The 19,979-nt window shown below is 33.4% G+C and overlaps 1 protein-coding gene across 4 annotated transcripts in view; it reads left to right on the top strand.

The window, feature by feature from the left end:
* LOC127738005 (kyphoscoliosis peptidase-like) overlaps positions 1–18,813 on the top strand; it is a 55,290-nt gene extending 36,477 nt beyond the window's left edge. Inside the window, exons 1-5 of one of the 4 annotated variants that reach the window (XM_052249009.1) lie at positions 7,704–7,803; positions 11,646–11,963; positions 15,230–15,345; positions 16,671–16,787; positions 17,316–18,813. In XM_052249009.1, the coding sequence (XP_052104969.1) occupies positions 11,658–11,963; positions 15,230–15,345; positions 16,671–16,787; positions 17,316–18,618 (1,842 nt within the window). In that variant the 5' untranslated portion in view covers positions 7,704–7,803; positions 11,646–11,657 and the 3' untranslated portion in view covers positions 18,619–18,813. Of the gene's footprint in view, positions 1–7,703; positions 7,804–10,318; positions 10,445–11,645; positions 11,964–14,367; positions 14,395–15,229; positions 15,346–16,670; positions 16,788–17,315 lie in introns of those variants that run through there. The other 3 variants (XM_052249010.1, XM_052249013.1, XM_052249012.1) reach the window with 3 other exon arrangements.
* The last annotated feature ends 1,166 nt before the right edge of the window (positions 18,814–19,979 follow it).

The raw sequence follows: 19,979 nt of genomic DNA, 5'->3' as shown, positions 1-19,979 counted from the left end.
TCTCTATTTTCAACCCTCTTATCTAAATAAAATTAAAACTTTGATTTCTAACCGATCTATTCATGTACCGGACAGGCAACTTTTTTTATTTAATAAGAAAATCTTCATTGCCGTTATACACATGCATGTTGATTGCTTGGAGTCCCCGCCCGAAAAGAAAGAAATAGTCTAACTCCAAGATACTATATTCCTGAATCACGTGATTTTTACTACGTGGAACTTAAATTAGAATAAATACCGAATATGGAAAGTGAAACTACAATCCATAACATAAAGTCCGTTGACAAATAGAAGAAAAAGAAGATTATTTTTGGCAAAGGGTACCGGGGTAATCCTCTTTGTGTTCAAAATATACTTGAAATATTTGCCACTGCCCCTTGTGTCGGTTCTATGAATGTTTACCCTGAGTTGTCTGTCTGTTACGGGAGAAAGGAAGAAAGACCATTCACAATTTGTCTTACATTTGTTTTTCTCTCTTTCAATTAAATAAAAAAAAGTTAAACCTTTCAGATGTAGAGTTCATATAAGAAGGAAATATTCCCCGTGGAACACCCCCACCCCCACCCCCTTTTTTTTTGTGCTCTCTATTTTCAACCCTCTTATCTAATTAAAATTAAAACTTTGATTTCTAACCGATCTATTCATGTACCGGACAGGCAACTTTTTTTATTTAATAAGAAAATCTTCATTGCCGTTATACACATGCATGTTGATTGCTTGGAGTCTCCGCCCGAAAAGAAAGAAATAGTCTAACTCCAAGATACTATATTCCTGAATCACGTGATTTTTACTACGTGGAACTTAAATTAGAATAAATACCGAATATGGAAAGTGAAACTACAATCCATAACATAAAGTCCGTTGACAAATAGAAGAAAAAGAAGATTATTTTTGGCAAAGGGTACCGGGGTAATCCTCTTTGTGTTCAAAATATACTTGAAATATTTGCCACTGCCCCTTGTGTCGGTTCTATGAATGTTTACCCTGAGTTGTCTGTCTGTTACGGGAGAAAGGAAGAAAGACCATTCACAATTTGTCTTACATTTGTTTTTCTCTCTTTCAATTAAATAAAAAAAAGTTAAACCTTTCAGATGTAGAGTTCATATAAGAAGGAAATATTCCCCGTGGAACACCCCCACCCCCACCCCCTTTTTTTTTTGTGCTCTCTATTTTCAACCCTCTTATCTAATTAAAATTAAAACTTTGATTTCTAACCGATCTATTCATGTACCGGACAGGCAACTTTTTTTATTTAATAAGAAAATCTTCATTGCCGTTATACACATGCATGTTGATTGCTTGGAGTCCCCGCCCGAAAAGAAAGAAATAGTCTAACTCCAAGATACTATATTCCTGAATCACGTGATTTTTACTACGTGGAACTTAAATTAGAATAAATACCGAATATGGAAAGTGAAACTACAATCCATAACATAAAGTCCGTTGACAAATAGAAGAAAAAGAAGATTATTTTTGGCAAAGGGTACCGGGGTAATCCTCTTTGTGTTCAAAATATACTTGAAATATTTGCCACTGCCCCTTGTGTCGGTTCTATGAATGTTTACCCTGAGTTGTCTGTCTGTTACGGGAGAAAGGAAGAAAGACCATTCACAATTTGTCTTACATTTGTTTTTCTCTCTTTCAATTAAATAAAAAAAAGTTAAACCTTTCAGATGTAGAGTTCATATAAGAAGGAAATATTCCCCGTGGAACACCCCCACCCCCACCCCCTTTTTTTTTTGTGCTCTCTATTTTCAACCCTCTTATCTAATTAAAATTAAAACTTTGATTTCTAACCGATCTATTCATGTACCGGACAGGCAACTTTTTTTATTTAATAAGAAAATCTTCATTGCCGTTATACACATGCATGTTGATTGCTTGGAGTCCCCGCCCGAAAAGAAAGAAATAGTCTAACTCCAAGATACTATATTCCTGAATCACGTGATTTTTACTACGTGGAACTTAAATTAGAATAAATACCGAATATGGAAAGTGAAACTACAATCCATAACATAAAGTCCGTTGACAAATAGAAGAAAAAGAAGATTATTTTTGGCAAAGGGTACCGGGGTAATCCTCTTTGTGTTCAAAATATACTTGAAATATTTGCCACTGCCCCTTGTGTCGGTTCTATGAATGTTTACCCTGAGTTGTCTGTCTGTTACGGGAGAAAGGAAGAAAGACCATTCACAATTTGTCTTACATTTGTTTTTCTCTCTTTCAATTAAATAAAAAAAAGTTAAACCTTTCAGATGTAGAGTTCATATAAGAAGGAAATATTCCCCGTGGAACACCCCCACCCCCACCCCCTTTTTTTTTGTGCTCTCTATTTTCAACCCTCTTATCTAATTAAAATTAAAACTTTGATTTCTAACCGATCTATTCATGTACCGGACAGGCAACTTTTTTTATTTAATAAGAAAATCTTCATTGCCGTTATACACATGCATGTTGATTGCTTGGAGTCCCCGCCCGAAAAGAAAGAAATAGTCTAACTCCAAGATACTATATTCCTGAATCACGTGATTTTTACTACGTGGAACTTAAATTAGAATAAATACCGAATATGGAAAGTGAAACTACAATCCATAACATAAAGTCCGTTGACAAATAGAAGAAAAAGAAGATTATTTTTGGCAAAGGGTACCGGGGTAATCCTCTTTGTGTTCAAAATATACTTGAAATATTTGCCACTGCCCCTTGTGTCGGTTCTATGAATGTTTACCCTGAGTTGTCTGTCTGTTACGGGAGAAAGGAAGAAAGACCATTCACAATTTGTCTTACATTTGTTTTTCTCTCTTTCAATTAAATAAAAAAAAGTTAAACCTTTCAGATGTAGAGTTCATATAAGAAGGAAATATTCCCTGTGGAACACCCCCACCCCCCACCCCCTTTTTTTTGTGCTCTCTATTTTCAACCCTCTTATCTAATTAAAATTAAAACTTTGATTTCTAACCGATCTATTCATGTACCGGACAGGCAACTTTTTTTATTTAATAAGAAAATCTTCATTGCCGTTATACACATGCATGTTGATTGCTTGGAGTCTCCGCCCGAAAAGAAAGAAATAGTCTAACTCCAAGATACTATATTCCTGAATCACGTGATTTTTACTACGTGGAACTTAAATTAGAATACATACCGAATATGGAAAGTGAAACTACAATCCATAACATAAAGTCCGTTGGCAAATAGAAGAAAAAGAAGATTATTTTTGGCAAAGGGTACCGGGGTAATCCTCTTTGTGTTCAAAATATACATGAAATATTTGCCACTGCCCCTTGTCTCGGTTCTATGAATGTTTACCCTAAGTTGTCTGTCTGTTACATGCCAAGAAATCCTCGCTAAAAATTCCGGTCGACCTCCTACGGCATCAATTAGTAGTTAAAGATTTGATTTCATTCAATAAATTAATTTATGACCCGCGTGTACGTCTCACTTAAAACACAGCCATATACCAAATGGTCAAAATTAATCATCCATGTAATTTGCTCTATGGGATGTTTGCAAAATTTCAACGGAGGCAATTTCTTGGCATGTAAACTAAAAAAGATATCTAATATAGTTTATAAGATATCTTATATCTTTTTAAAGATACCTTTTAAACAAATACTTTTTATAAGATATCTTGTATAGTTTATAAGATATCTTTAAAAGTATATAGGATGTCTTATTTACTTTATAAGATAACTTTTGAAATAAACAAGATATCTTTTTAACTACATAAGATATCTTATAACCTAATTAAGCTATCTTATTAACTTAAATAAGATATCTTCATAGACTGTTTAATAAGATATCTTATTTAGTTATATAGATATCTGTTTAACTTTATTAGATATCTTGAAAATGGAATAAATATAAAAACGGTTTGCCATAATGGCAACATTAATACATTAAGCAAAATGTATGTCTCTAGTAATAAACCCTGGCCTATCACAGCTGAGGATTTCTTTTATTTTATTTTTTCTATATTTGATTTGTATTCCTGAAACCTTATTTTATAAAAAATCATACTAAACATTAATAACCCAATTATTTTGTTATTCTATCAATTCAAAATATTATATTGTATTGTATTATTAATTGTTTTGTAATAACGATGATTATTCTGCTCAGTAATGGGCGCCGTGATTGGCACAATAAAATATCTTGTATCTTATCTTATTTGGTGCCACGATATCTCAAGAGCATGAGTTCGAATCCCGGCCAGGGAAGAACAAAAAATTTGCTTCCGCAAATTTACAGATCTAACATTCTCGGGCTGTTATTTAGAAGTATGAATATATGTCTTTGTCTTTACAAAGTCAAATTCATCTTCTATGGTCCAATTTGCACAATTTATAAATTCTTTGTTAACTTGATTGGCAGGTTTAAAAACACCATCTGAGGTTCTAAAATACCATTACTAATACCAGAGACATATAATACAGACATACTAAAGAATCTGTGAAAACACCATAAATGATACAATTGTAAGAATTTTATGAAATAGATTAGATATTTCAGGCAGAATGAAAAGAATGTGATATATGTCTTTGCCAATACGTACTTTAATAAATGATATAATAGTTTGTTTATCATCATCAACATATAAATAATTCTCTCTACAAAAATTGGACTTGATTTTACTATAAGTCCAGAAAAGTTACAGACTTAGAAGAATATCTATAAAAATCCGAGTACATCAATATTGAAGTGCATGGTCCATTTGAGTTCTATATATAAATCTTTAAAACTAAAATTCAGAAAATGATTAAAAATCCAAAGTTTATATATGGGACTGGGGCCAATAGATGTATTAGTCACAGGTGTGGGGGCTTAATTTATAAGTGGTCTGATCTTTCTACGAAATATGACAATTTTTGACCTTTACTTTCGTGTCGAATATTAGAAAAAAAAGTGCCAATACGGTCTCTTAGATATTACAATGAGCTACTTGAAATGATAAAAAGGGTAGAAGCAGCTTTTTCTAATTTCAAAACTGGCTTTCACTCCCCTTTACGCTTGATCACTTTGAAATATTTTACTACACATATATATCTTATTTGTTGAGATCTTAGCATAAGAAGACATGCCTCAAAATTTATGTTTAAAACATAAATAATAGTTTTCACCACATCTATCTCCAAATTTAACTGAAAATGATCTGACAACTGGAATTTGGAAATGCATATCATACCGGCATCTTGATTATTGTTGAAATGGTGGCAAGATGATGTTACTCAAAATTGCGACTTCTAACACCAATTTTTACACCGGGGAAACATTTGGAATAGCTCTTAAAAGATTTTTTTGTCACAGTGAATCGATGGATAGACGGGCAAACAGTCAGACAGTTATTACAAAGAGCACCGCCGACTAGTCGACATGGGCTAGTCGACGGGGCTCTAAAAATGGTGATAAATACACGGTAATATTTCACATGAATGATCAGCATTTTGAATACTTATACATGGAATTTTGTTAAATGTGACTTTATCTGCATCCTTTATGAATGTTCTTCTATTCTAAAGCAATTCGTTCAATAATTTTTCTGAAAAAGTAAAAGGATAAGTGCATTATTTTCCCGATTTTTAACATATCGAAGTTGTATGCAAAATATTATAAAAATTGTGACATCGCCAATTATACCGCGGCCAAGGACGTGTTCCACCTGAAAAAAAATATTGACTTAAATTTAACACATGTTTCATCACCCTTTACCCATTTTGGATATAATGCTCTTTGAATATTCAAGTATTTGTAGATCTTTGGCCTTCATTTTTTTTCATTTTGAGCCATCTGATGAAGATAAATCCATTTCAGTCGCGGACAGAGAGAGCTTCGAGCACGAAAGGGGAGGGGTGTAAAAAGGTTGGTTTAGTGTAATAAGGTTGGTTTACCGTCACATGGATATTACTGTAATGGTGTCTCGGAATTTATCCCACATGTAGCACTTTTCGTTCCGAGTTTTTGCACATTTTTGCTTATAATATGGTTACCTATAAAAAGGGTGAAGAACTCCATTTATTCCAACTTTGTATCAAATGAACACGCATACGCTGTCTGTGCTTGTCAACTTAAGTAGTAAGCAAAAGCCTTTGTTGCAAATGTGTCGTCAACATTGCATATGCTAAAAATGCCGATTTTTTGTGTATTGAAATTGATTTCATTTTCATCTGTTGGAATATGCTTATTTTCTTCCCGCGCGAAAATTTGTACACTATTGTTTCCATGTTTTTTTGTGTTGCAGAATATTCATTTTCATCCTGTCTTAAGCAAAGTTATTTATTTTCAGCTCTTACAAGGCCAGGGTATGATCATAATATGTTGATATCTATTTTTATAACACTATAATTCAAATTTCTGAATTTGAATTTGCATCCGTAGAGCATGATTTGCCTTCCAAAATTCATTACTGTACCAGCCATGATTCGATCCCGGAACCCCTGTCACAGTAAGCCACCGCTCTACCAACTGAGCTAAAGAAGAACCACCACTCTACCAACCACTTTAGCGTTAGCTCAGTTGGTAGAGCGCTTACTGTGACAGGGGTCACGGTTTCGAATCCTGGCTGGTACAGTATTTGATTTTGGAAGGCATCTTGAAGATGATAATACAGAAAAATAACATATGATTTCCTATGTTGCTATGTACATGTACTATAGCATATACATTTGTACTATCAATACATTTCTATAGTTGTGAAATACTTTAATAATAATGTCGAAGGAAACAAACGCTTACCTTGCATTCACTCCTAAAATTAGAATGGCGTAACGAGAGAGAAATAGACAATGTACAAACTTTGACGCTTAGTTTTTGTATATAATTTATACAACTTATGTGTAATGTAGTGTTAGCGGATAGAGCATGTGGAACTGTATACCAAAATATAAAAAGTAACTCAGTAAAAATGAAAGTGTATTGGCAATATCATACAACTTTTAAAATTCCTAGGCAGGTTTTTGAGAATAAGGCAATTCATTTTGCTTTATTTATTTTGTTACGCGTATTCTATACATTTATAGCTTCAATTTCCGGATATTCAATTTGCTATTTTTCGGAAAGTATTAAAGTTACAGATATCATACCGTATTACCGACTATCATTTCGACAGATACATGATAGGATCTGTGTCCCCGGTTGCCTTTCGAAACAATTTTTGCTATCATGTACAGTTAGCAAAGGTACCAGGATTATAATTTAATACGCCAGACGCGCGTTTCGTCTACATAAGACTCATCAGTGACGCTCAGATCAAAATAGTTATTAAGCCAAAGTACAAAGTTGAAGAGCATTGAGGACCCAAAGTTTCAAAAAGTTGTGCCAAATACGGCTAAGGTAATCTATGCCTAGCAGTCACGCATTTCATAAAAAATCCGTGATATCGCCAATTTTTGTACCTCTGTTACCTTAACATACGTCTTAAAATTGATTTATTGAAGAAAGGAATACTTCCTCACTGGTTTACCAGAACTCACATGGGTGATAATGCAATATACACTAATAATTCATTAACGCATAATTTCGTATTCCGAGTTAAAATAATACATGTACAATGCATTTGTAAATCTACCAACTGCAGGCATTAAATCTTAAAGATTATTAATATATCGATCACTGATTGAACTTAAATAATCTTGTGGATCTTTTAAACAGCTTAATCTTTAAGATTTCAATATCTAATTTCAATACACAATGAGATTAGCATAGGGCTTGATCAAACCTAAAACCATACCAACGTTCAACAAAATATCTTTCTTATGCCGTGCTAAATTAAAGGATTCCATTACAATTATTCAGTGTTTGTTGTCGGTATGTATTAATTTCATTGTATAAAACGTATTCTTTATACAAATCTACATTTTGATATTTCTTATTTGAATACTTTTTTAATATGTTTCATTGCCACTTATACTCTATCTATGAATCGAAAAAGAAAGCCAAAACTGTCCGAGGCTATTCCGACCGACCGTGACTGCGAATTTATACAACCCGAACAGCCAAATGCTCCTAAGTTTTTTTGATACAGAAAATATTACACTTATTTAGATAATATCTGTTATTTTTTATGCAACTACACCAATAAATTTCACTTGCGATTTATTTCATGGTATAATTTCGTACTCAAAAGATATGACTCAGATATGTCACTGTAAATAAAGTAACAAATAAAGTGTGGTTTGAGACACTGTTGCCAATACTTTATAAAGTTCTTATCTGTGCTATTACAGACATACCACTTTATAAATATCCATAACAACACTTTTTAAGATGATGTGTTAATGACACATAAAATTGAGAATGGAAATGGGGAATGTGTCAAAGAGACAACAACCCGATCAAAGAACAGAAAACAGCCGAAGGCCACCAATGGGTCTTCAACACAGCGAGAAAATCCCGCACCCGGAGGCGGGCCTCAGCTGGCCCGTAAAAAAATGTGTACCAGTTCAGTGAAAACGGACGCCACACTAAACTCAAAAACATATTAATGAACCAAAACATATAAATGAACTAAAGCCAAAAAACACACAAGACCAACAAAAGGCGGGGCCAAACATGTTTTGTGTGATCTCAACCCTCCCCTTATACCTCTAGCCAATGTAGAATAAACAAACATACAGCAATACGCACAGAAAAAACTCAGTTTAAAAGAAGTCCGAGTCCGATGTTAGAATAGGTAACAGAAGAAACTAAGCAAAATGACAATGATACATAAATTAACAAAGGACTACTAGCAGTTACTGACATGCCAGCTCCAGACCTCAATTAAACTGATTGAAAGATTATGTCTTCATCATATGAAAATCAAGCACAATCCCTCCCGTTAGGGGTTTAGTATCATACCATCATAAAATACATGAGAAGAACATAACCCGTATCATGCCAACAACTGGTTTTAGAATAAATGTGTTTATTTCCGATGCAAAGACCCTATGAGTGAATCAATATTAATTCCAAAATATGCCATCTGACAACAGTATCGTAACTATATCCCTTCTAAATAAGTCTGTTTAAAGGTTTGGTTAGCTTTTGAGGTGAATGACGACATTTTTGTGCTTTGTATAGAATATTACCATGAAAGATTCTGAACGTATAAGATGTCTGCATGTTGATTTATATTTACGAATGATGTCCTTGTACCGATGATAAAATTTAGCAAATGTTTTGACTGGTTTGTGATATCGAAAACCCTGGTGTAATAATTTTTCAGTAATACAGAGATTTCTTTCGTTAAAATCAAATACGTTGTTACATACACGAGCGAATTGAACAAGTTGAGATATATAAACACCATAAGATGGTGACAAGGGAACGTCACCATAAAAAAATGGATAATTAGCAATAGGAAATGAAAAATCATCTCTTTTAATTTATCGTGAATTTTGGTATGAAGCTTCCATTAAAGATATAGATATCAAGATTCAGGAAAGGGCAGTGTTCATTGTTAGTATTAGTTTCATTTAAAGTCAGTTCAGCAGAATAAATCTCTTTAATGTACATACTGAAGTCGTCATTATTGCGAGCCAATATATCATCCAAATATCTAAAAGTGTTATTAAATTTTTGACTATGTCCATTTTGGACCTTGGTATAAAAATCTGCCTTTCGCACATTTTTAGTTGCGGGAAGATCTTTCTTCCCTATACCAGTTAGTTTTCCTGTCCTTGGTTGATATGGTCAGTTGGTTATCTCTTGTTGAGTTTATATTTATATACTGATACACAGTATGCAAAGACTTCCCGGATATCAATAAACCTAATATTATATATACAGGTATTTTGTAGAATTACGATTTTTTTGAAAGATTTTAATTAGAAGAGAATTTGAATAGTAGCAGTACAGTTTTGACAAAAAAAAACCTTAATTTGTCCTTTTCTGATAGACTTATCGATTAAGTTAATAGTTATACTGTGTTGTTAAATTTAACGCATCTTGTATTTTTAAAAGGATTACTTAGTAAAAAATAAGACGTGATTTTCCATCAGCAAAAAAAAAATGCTGTCAGTTGTCTATTAATTCGTTGAACAACATGTTTTTTTCTTCATTTATACTTATAATATATATATATTTAAATATTGATATTTCTAGGTACTTTTTTGTTGTTGACTTATATTGTACGTTTTTTCTTTGATGTAAGTGCACGATAATACATTCTTTATAACCGCTTCTTTCTGGGTTAATGAGAAAAAAACATAATTACTCGTAAATCTACCGAGTATGACATGCATTATAGTCGAAGTTAATTTTGTTTTAATATATTCCTCGCACCATTAACGTTAAATCCTATCAACACAATTCTCAATATCTGATACGCGCCACTGAACAATCACCACAGAGTTTTAAATGTCCTCTTTATTGACATTCTCCACTTTTTTATTTGAATAATTAAAATCTGTTATAAGTATTGATCTCAGTAACTAGCGAAAGTGGTCTTGTTTACAAACGAAATAAGGTAAGTAAACAATTTTCAGTACTAAAGTATATACATTGAGATTTGTCTGCGTCTTTTCGGTTTTAAGACTGAATGGCAAGTCTTCTTTACATACCACCGTTCTTTCATAGATCTGTTCTCGGTGTAAATATAAACAGATCTGAATGTCATGTTGTGAGTACATATTTTTCTAGTTCTGTGTATCTGTCATATATCTCGATCTACAGGGATGGCAATATCATCCTTGGTAAAGTAAGGATAACGCGGTTGATCGGAGGTATCAGAACTGTTGGAACTGTCATGCAAATGAATGATTTGGCGCATGCCTATATCAATTTCACGTTTCATGTTTTTTTTCTAACAGAAAGGAGAAGGGTTAGGTACTAAGTATTTAAAATGAATATGGTAGAATCATTGATCTTCATTGATAGTAATGGTAGATTCGCTTGGCATTACGCATAGAAGATAAACACTATTTAAACAGAGAGTAAATGTCAGGCGTTTTTCATTCGTTAATACGTTTTTTGATGGATTTATGGTATTTCTTAAAAAATAAAAATGCTTCTTGTGAAACACTAACAGCTAAGACGTGTGAGTCTTAGGGGTCCACAATTGATATATAAAAAAAGAAGAAAGCTATATATGTATTTGAGATCAAGGTGCCATGATCTATCTCCCTATACAACTAATATACGAGATTCGTACGTTTACGATTTTTTTTTAAACTATGCTGTTCTATGACCCCATTCTGATTTAAATACAGATCCTGTGTCCACGCTTGGCTCACAATGTACTTCGCTCACAATGTAAGCAAAGCGTGGACACAAGATTTGTATTTAAATCACATTGTTCTAACTCTTCAATCCAAGTGCATTAAAATGTAGCCTGTTCATATAGATGGACACCAGAAGTTAAGAGAAAAATATTGTTATCAATTGAAAATCTAGACCTATTGTGTTCTGCTGTTTTACGATCCAAGATGGTGGAAGACTCCTTTCAGGGGTAAAAAATAACACTTTTATATTATTATACTTTTTAGAATCAAAACACACACTAGCCGATTAATGAGGCGAATATATATCTATGTCAAGCGCAATTTTCTGTGCAAAATTTTGCGGTAGTATCCTGCTAAAATTGATGTAGCCCACCCATTCATTTTATCTAGATCTAAAGGTTGATTTAAAGAATTAAGATTGTTGACATTTTTATTCTTTTTTTTCAGATGCAGTAACAAATGGGATGCAACTCTTCCCATCAAGAATCTTCCGCAAATTCAGGAAATCGGAGTTCTCTCTTAACCCCAGCTACTATAATAAGCACTGACACCCACAGTTCAAAATCTGAACGTCGAGTTCAGTTTAACAAAGAAGTTCAGGTTGTCCGAAGCCCTGCAAACGTATCATCAGTCAGATTTAGCATACCTGGAACTCCATCCCCGGAAGTTGAGGACGTTCGAAGACCCTACCCACCACAAAAGAAGAGGCGTGATCTGATACCTGACTCAACTGTATTTAAAAAGATCGATGAAAATGCATTAAAGGTAAGTGATAAATCTAGTCCATGGTCTAGTCGATCTGTCTTCGACTTATGGTTTTTGAAAAGCCTCTTGTTACTTTTTTCCATAAAGTTTAAAAGATTTTTGTGCTCTAGTTGAGTGGGTTAGGACCCGTGAGAGTTATTGAAGTAACGTCTTAAAAGTCTGAATGGTATATATATATGTGTTTCAAACTCAGCTATACGGAGGACTTCGGAAAAGTTCGGAGAACAGACAACCTGCATCGGAAGTTGTCTTAAGACCATATGATGACCGAACTAACATATCATGGATGGAGTAATTTTCGGTCCGATAATGCTTAAGAGACGCCAAAGCATGTCCGTAAAAAAAGACTGTTTATGAATTGGCTTACATCCAATACCATATTTAAGACATATATCAACGGTAGATAAATTGATTGATGTTTGCTTAAAATCCAGTGGCAAATATTTCATGCATGTTTGGGACGAGAAATACTATAGGTAGGTCCTGTAACATAGGTCGGTGAAATTTGGACTGCCACTGGATAAAGAAGGTATGTATTATTGGATAGGGGCAGTAATTTTGCCTTGCAACATGCCAGGTACAGACCCCTCAACGAGTTGTTGCAATGATTCTTAGCGTGCAACAAGCGTGGAACTATCTCTACACGAGGCATCGGATTTAACGTCCCCATTCTAACCGGGAGTGGCTGTGTTCTTATCCATCCCGCACAGCCAAACGGAAGTCCAACTTTGGCAATGGTTTTACTAGTCCAAATAATTATCACGTCTTGAAAGGCTATTTCATTTACTTTTTGTGATGCCTTCCAGAAAAAATTAAAATAGACTTTCAAGACGTCATAATTATTTGGACTATGGTTTTACTGTCGGTCGGTAGAACACCAAATTCACCGTATTTCTATTTCCCAGTCAACCTTTGGCAAGATAAACAGATAACATACTAGTAATTCATAAAATGATTTAAAACACAGCTGGAAAAATACAAAAGCATCATATAAAGGGTAATTCGGGACACAATGCAATTTTTGACCTGTTGGCTAGGGCAAAAATCGAAAACGGAGGGAAAAAAGACCACAAAACAAAAGAAGGTATATCCTTTGTTTTTCTATTCTGCAATAGAATTTGTAGTAAAAAACGCTATATAGACGAAGTCCCTTTACACGGCATATCTAAAACTATAATTGACACTGGCTTAATTTGGCAGATGTAAGTATTAAAATATGTATTGCTTATTTTCTGTACAAATGATGTCAAGTTAGCAGTTAAACAAAACTTCGTCTTTATATTACTCATTTCAAAATAAAAAAAAAATTATGACAAAATGTTACTGTTTCATAAGAGAATTCTATTTTCATTTCTGATTTCCGAAGAATTGATGTAGAGCTCTTTGTTACGAATATGTTATTAGACAAATTAACATCCTTAGCTAGTTTCATATTGTAGCAAGCACATTTTGGCCCTGGTCTCCACATTATGTGTCTTGTTTCAGACTTACATTAGATCATTGCAAATAATTCATCTATTATAAAACTTATATATACATTATTATACCTCACCTAAATGAATAAATCTATTGGCTAATAAAATATCACGTAATGTGAATTAATTCGGATATTTGCGTCCAAATCGGCAAGCCCGGTGAATAACCTCGACAGATTGTACTGTTCGGCGAATAACCCTATTATTCACCATTGGTGAGGCCAAATTGTACCGTCCGGTGAATAACCCTATCATTCACCACCGGTGAAGCCGAATTGTACCGTCCGGTGAATAACCCTATTATTCACCGGCAGTGGCCAATATTTGTTCGGTATAATAATACAGTTTAATACAGACCTACGAGGAATAACCATTAGCAGGGTTGACAATTTTGGATATCCCCCTCCTCAGAGGGCCGTAATTGTATATTATTTACAGTTACAGATATTCCTGCAATCGTAGAATGTTCGTTATTCTTGTTCCCGGAATATTTCGTTCTGTTGAAACGGAATCTACGTTTAACGAAGTGTTTCTTTCAACCGATAATTTGATTAAATGTTCTCGAAGGACTTAATTTCTACTAACTGTTCTGCCACTTATATTTGTGAAAAAAAGATATTTTTTTTTAGAAATTTAATGTGATTAAATAAACTTTAAAACAATTAAAATGTCTGTAAGAATAGTAAAGGAATCAAAACCCTTAAAATACAGAAAAAAATACGTTTATAGAAAAAAAAAAGAAACAAAGAAAAAATTCAGGAAATATGTTGCTTATGTTAACAACACACTTTAATCATCCTAGGTATGGAATTTCTGAGTACTTTATAAACTATTCAGACTAATGGAAATATTAGCTTATATTTAATATGTATGAACGATTAAAGATCTTTAACCTAGTAATGTCAGTTAAGCTCCTTTTCCTATTACAGAAGGTTGATCCCTGGTAAATTACAATGGTAAGACATATATGGCATGCGATAATTATAGAAATGAATAACTGAAATAACCACGTAACTATTTTATTTCATGATTGCCTTTTTTACTAAGTAGTTTATTTGAAGAAAAAAAAGAGTAATGTTTAATGATAGAAATTAGGCGGAAAATAGATTTTATTTAGTTTCTTCACAATTATATTGTCCATAAAATGTGAAACTCTTGGATCATACGATTGGTCTCGCTCATAGATGCGGGTCCTTTTGGAAGGAATTAAACCCTTTATATTTTAGACCACGTCATGTATTGGCCGAGACAATGCAACCAAAAATACATGGCTCGTCGTGAATACTGAAGTTATTCTTTTTTCCTCTTTTTGGTTTTCTTCAGGAGGGAACAATCCATAACAGGGAACAGGTTATCGTTCTTGAATTGAACAATGAGCAAGAATATGATTTGATGGTTTTTTCTTCATCCAAAATATCCAAGGCCTTTTTCTTGTATGAATTTCCAACACATACAAAATACCCTGTGTGTTCTATTTAACAGAACTTTTGAAAAGTTGTTTGCTTGTGTGTCTGCTTAGTTAGCAAAGTAATTATGCATTTGAAGTTTGTTTTTACTAAAATGTAGTAATTTCAAGGGAGAAATAAATGTAAACTTATAACATAATATTTCGAAAATAATTCATTTCTATACATAATACTATGCTGCTCTTGTTTATGAATCAGCGTTCATTTGTAAATTTTCTCAGTATCTTGAAATCTTTATCAGAATTTAGAAAAAAAAACACGAAAGTTCCCCTGTCAGTTAATTCTATGATAGATTCACATAATGGATCACCATTTATTTTGACAGGCACCAAACTATAAAGAACCAACTGTTCTAAAACTTGCCCAGTATCTAAGACGAGAATGTTCCAGTGACTTGGAGAAAATCCGAGCGTTTTATATCTGGATAACTAACAATGTACAGTAAGTATTCTAATTGATTTTTTGCAACAGCAAGTAAATTATTCTGGGCTTGACAAAAAAGACAGATAGAGATGTAGACTACGAACAACTGAAAAGTCATTCGTACCATCTACTGTCAGAATATGGAATAATTTAAATCCAACAATAAGAAACGCACCAACTATCCCACAATTTAAACGAAAAATAAAGGGTAAACTATTTAGACCTCAAACATATTATGGTGAAGGGCCCAGAAAATTAAATATACTGCATACAAGACTAAGGCAGCAGTGCAGTTCATTAAATGCAGACTTAAATAAGATAAATGTAGTGAATGATTCTAAATGCTCCTGCGGTTCTCCTGTTGAAGATGCCATCCATTACTTTCTAGAATGTCAATTATATTATAACCAAAGAATATCTCTGATTAATGATCTTATAAATATGAACATACACATTGATATTGAAACGCTATTGTTTGGAAAAGATGCATATAATTACCAAACTAACTCTAAAATTTTTGATAAAGTTCGTTATTTCATTAAACAGTCAAGAAGATTTTAACGTTCTAAGTCAGCAGCTTTCCTTCTTTTTTTCTTTCTGTCCTATTTACTTTTTTTGTTGCCATGCCAATGTGTGACTCCTTCCTTTATTTTCTATAACTGTCGCTATATTATGTATGTGTTTGCTGTCATCATATATGTGTATTGTATATGTAAGGAGAGGACTTAATATAAGTTGTTATAACTTGTGTCCAATCCTATTGCTTGATTAATGCAATAAAATATTATCAAACTAAATTAAATTAAAGTTAGATGTTTAGCTATCAAACTGTGTATATTTTCAGTTAATATCTAGCAACTGCTGACAAATATCGACACATTTGTGTGAAAGGTAGATATTTAAAAAAGGAGCCAAGAATACGTCAATGAAACAGCGACCTAATAACACAATATAAGAAGAAGGTCAATCTAGCAGTTGAAATATAAAGCTCTAGATATTGTGAGAATAAATGCAAAAGTCTTCCATCCACAAAAATTGCTAAAACCAACTAAATTATAAAAGACAACATCAGTCGATGTTCCCTACTTGGGTATGATATACCGAGATGTGACGCAGTTGCATTTGTTTTGCGAGTATTCATTCCTTTCATTTTGTAAAGCCTGCAACGAAAGTCTGGCGAGCGAGACATACCGGTCATTCCTTCCATCGTTGTCGTCAGCGTCACCAACATTTTAGGTTGTCTATGATTAAAGTTTTTGTTAGAGAAACATACTTAAAAAGCTGTATCTTAAATTCACTATTTGTACACTTCTTAAAGATTAAAAAATAGAATTTTATTTCAGCTACGATACGGAGTCCCACTTTAGTGGAAGGAGTCGACCAGTGGATGCACTGACTGTAATGAAATGTAAGGTGTCAGTATGTGAAGGCTATGCCAATCTGTTCGCAGAACTCTGCAAGTAAGCCTGATTAAATTCAATATTCCTCTTCATTTATCCTCAAATACTTCTTAAAACGCTGTATTCAAAAGAATTTTAACAATTCTATGATATACTAGTAAACATATATGATTCGACGGAAGTCAACAATCAACTTAAAGTTTGTAACGGATGTGATATTTTAAGTGAATTTTAAGTTTTGAATCATATTTTATGATTACCTTCAATTTTTTTACAATACAAACAAAAACTGTATGCTATTAACCACGACTGCCCTGACTTTCTATACGTAAGGCTATTGTTATATTTAGCGTAGAATTAAGAATATTTGAGGCGATTTATCTTTTATATCATTTTATATATTTATCACAGAAAACAAAAATTAATGTTAAATTTCTTATTTGATAAGTTTTCCACTGGCTGTCAAATTTATAACGATTTAGCATTTGAAAACTACGTTTGCATAAATGAGCTGCATGAGAATGCACAAGGAAATGTGTTTAGTCTTTTCTCCTATATGTTTCATTTCATTTATTTTTTCCATTTTAGCTGTTCAAACATACATGCCAAAATAATTCCCGGATTTGCCAAAGGCTTTGGACATACTCCAGCAAAGAGATTTAATTATAGAGGATCGATTAATCACACATGGAATGCTGTGTATGTCGATGACGAGTGGCATTTCATGGAGTGTACATGGGGAGCGGGATATATCGATAAAAATCGGAGATTTGTTTGGCGGTATAATGAAAACTATTTTTTACCGGACCCAGAAACCATGATATTTACCCATTTCCCATATTCTGACCCAGAAGTGGATGAAAGCAAATTATGGCAGTTGCTTCCAAAAACAATTGATCTGAAAACATTCAATTTGAACATAAAACCAACAAATAAATCTTTAGAATGGGGTATCGAGTACGAAAGTCACAAGTCTGCTGTAATTGACTGTGCCAAGGAATTAGTTGTAAAATTCAAAACAGATCTAGTCAAATTATGTGACACATCAGTTTATTTAATGGATATTGATGGAAATATGCTGCAACATCATGCCATTGTATTAAACGGTCCATATGACAATGCGTTCAAGGCTATCATTCGTCCACCAAAAGTTGGCGGGTACAGCGTCAAATTATTCGCAACTACATCTCCAGACAACAAAGTACTCAGTTTAATTAATGAATATTTTGTACGATGTAGAGAAATAGAGCGCCGAATTGATCCTTATCCAGAATACTACGGATATTATGGGCCGGTACATGGATATCTCGACTTTGGAATAAGTAGAGGTGCCGACATACGACCATTCTATGAAGTTCACGACGGGTTCATTGACCTTATAATTCCAGTCGATTACGACGTAGATGTTACAGCAAGACTGACATATTCACATGGAGAACTACCGAACATGGACGATTTTGTTATGATACAGGCAATTCCAAAATCAATGGTAGTTAATGTTAAATTTCCTAAAAGTGGATACTATAAACTCACCCTGTCTTTCAAAAATGAAAAGGGAAATTACAGAGAGGCTATCAATTGCTTGATAAATTGCATACATCCGTCAAAACCTTGTTACCCATATCCTAAAACACTGCGCCATGCTAGAGAATTAAAATGCCACTTAATTCAGCCGCTCAGCCAAATCTTGCCATGTAATAAAAACATAACTATAAAGATAACATGTGAAAATATGATTGCAGTGATGGTAAGAAAGCACAAATTCAAACGAATTGGCAAAAAATATTGGGACTTCACCTTTGAAACGCCAAACATGGGTGAGAGGATTGTTATCTACGGACTAGACGAAGAAGAGCATAGGATGCCATTGTATGAATTTATAACTGCTTGAGTTTATTTTAATTATTCAGAACTTTTTTTATGTCGATGATGCCGGGTCAGACCATTTAAAATGGCATCATATACAAAAACGGTGATCACACAACGGATCAGAATTAACATGTTGTTTCGTAAGTGCATGCTGACTTGTTCTTTAGTAGGCACCAACCTTTCCTTTACATGAATAATAAAATGATTTAAAAAAGTTTTCCATTAGTCCACAGAAAAAACAATAGTTGCTTCAACTTGTCCTCCTTTCATGTCAAATGGTTATAGTTTTTCAAACTTCAAAAAAAATGAGTAAATACAATTTAATCTTTGGTAGACAACTATCTACCAAAGATAGTCTGTTCATATTCTTTATTGATATTTAACTACATTTAAAAATGAGTTATAACACCAGCATGAACATTTCAAAACACTTACACTTGGATGTTCTACTTTCTTATAACTAAGCCCGGGACGCGCTTGTCATTAGCCTACAAAAGATAAATAAAAAATATCCAATAATTCTTTGAAAAAAAGACATAAAAATATTGTATCAAATGAAATTACAAATATCATGAAAGTTTGAAACTTGAAATGGATATTTAGTCATTTGCAGGTTTTTAGTCTACCTTATATATAGGTATCGTATATGGTAACATTCAATGCTGATTAAATAATGAATGTTCTGCTTTCCTGCATTCTCACCTATGATATTTTTTTGCTCGACCCTCTAACTTTATCATCTTGTATACAGACTTGTCATCGGCATAAGTCAAGAATAATTTTGAAAATAATAAAGCTTTTGCTCTTTTTCAGTCACCCCCTTTAATTTTTTAAAGGGTCTCTCAATCGTCATTTCTATAAAGTTATAAAGATTTGATCTTCATCCTTGTCCATTGGTATTTGATTGACATTTGTCTCTTAGGCAATCAAAGTTTAGGAGTTAATCGTCCCAGTTTTCACATCGATAACCCCTAGAACAAATGTGTTAATCCTATAACAATTTACGAAAAACAAATATGAAAGACACGAACCAACGACAACTACTGTACTACAGATAGTGGCATGTTCGGTGTGAGCCAAGGTTCCGTGTTGAAGACCGTACTTTGACCTATAATGGTTTACTTTTACAAATTGTGACTTGGATGGAGAGTTGTCTCATTGGCACTCATACCATATCTTCTTATATCTATATACATTTTTCCAATGACGAGATCTACCTACTGTCTATTCTCATAAAAACTGTCATTATAAAATTAAGAAGATGTGGTATGATTGCCAATGAGACAACTCTCCACCAGAGACCAAATGGCGTAGACAATAACAACTATATATAGAGGTCACCGTACGGCCTTCAACAATGAACAAAACCCATGCCGCGTAGTA

The sequence above is a fragment of the Mytilus californianus genome, unplaced genomic scaffold, assembly GCF_021869535.1.
Source record: "Mytilus californianus isolate M0D057914Y unplaced genomic scaffold, xbMytCali1.0.p SCAF_4, whole genome shotgun sequence".
Lineage (NCBI taxonomy): Eukaryota > Metazoa > Mollusca > Bivalvia > Mytilida > Mytilidae > Mytilus > Mytilus californianus.
Note: the sequence above shows the minus strand (reverse complement) of the source record. Positions and strands in the feature narration are given on the sequence as shown.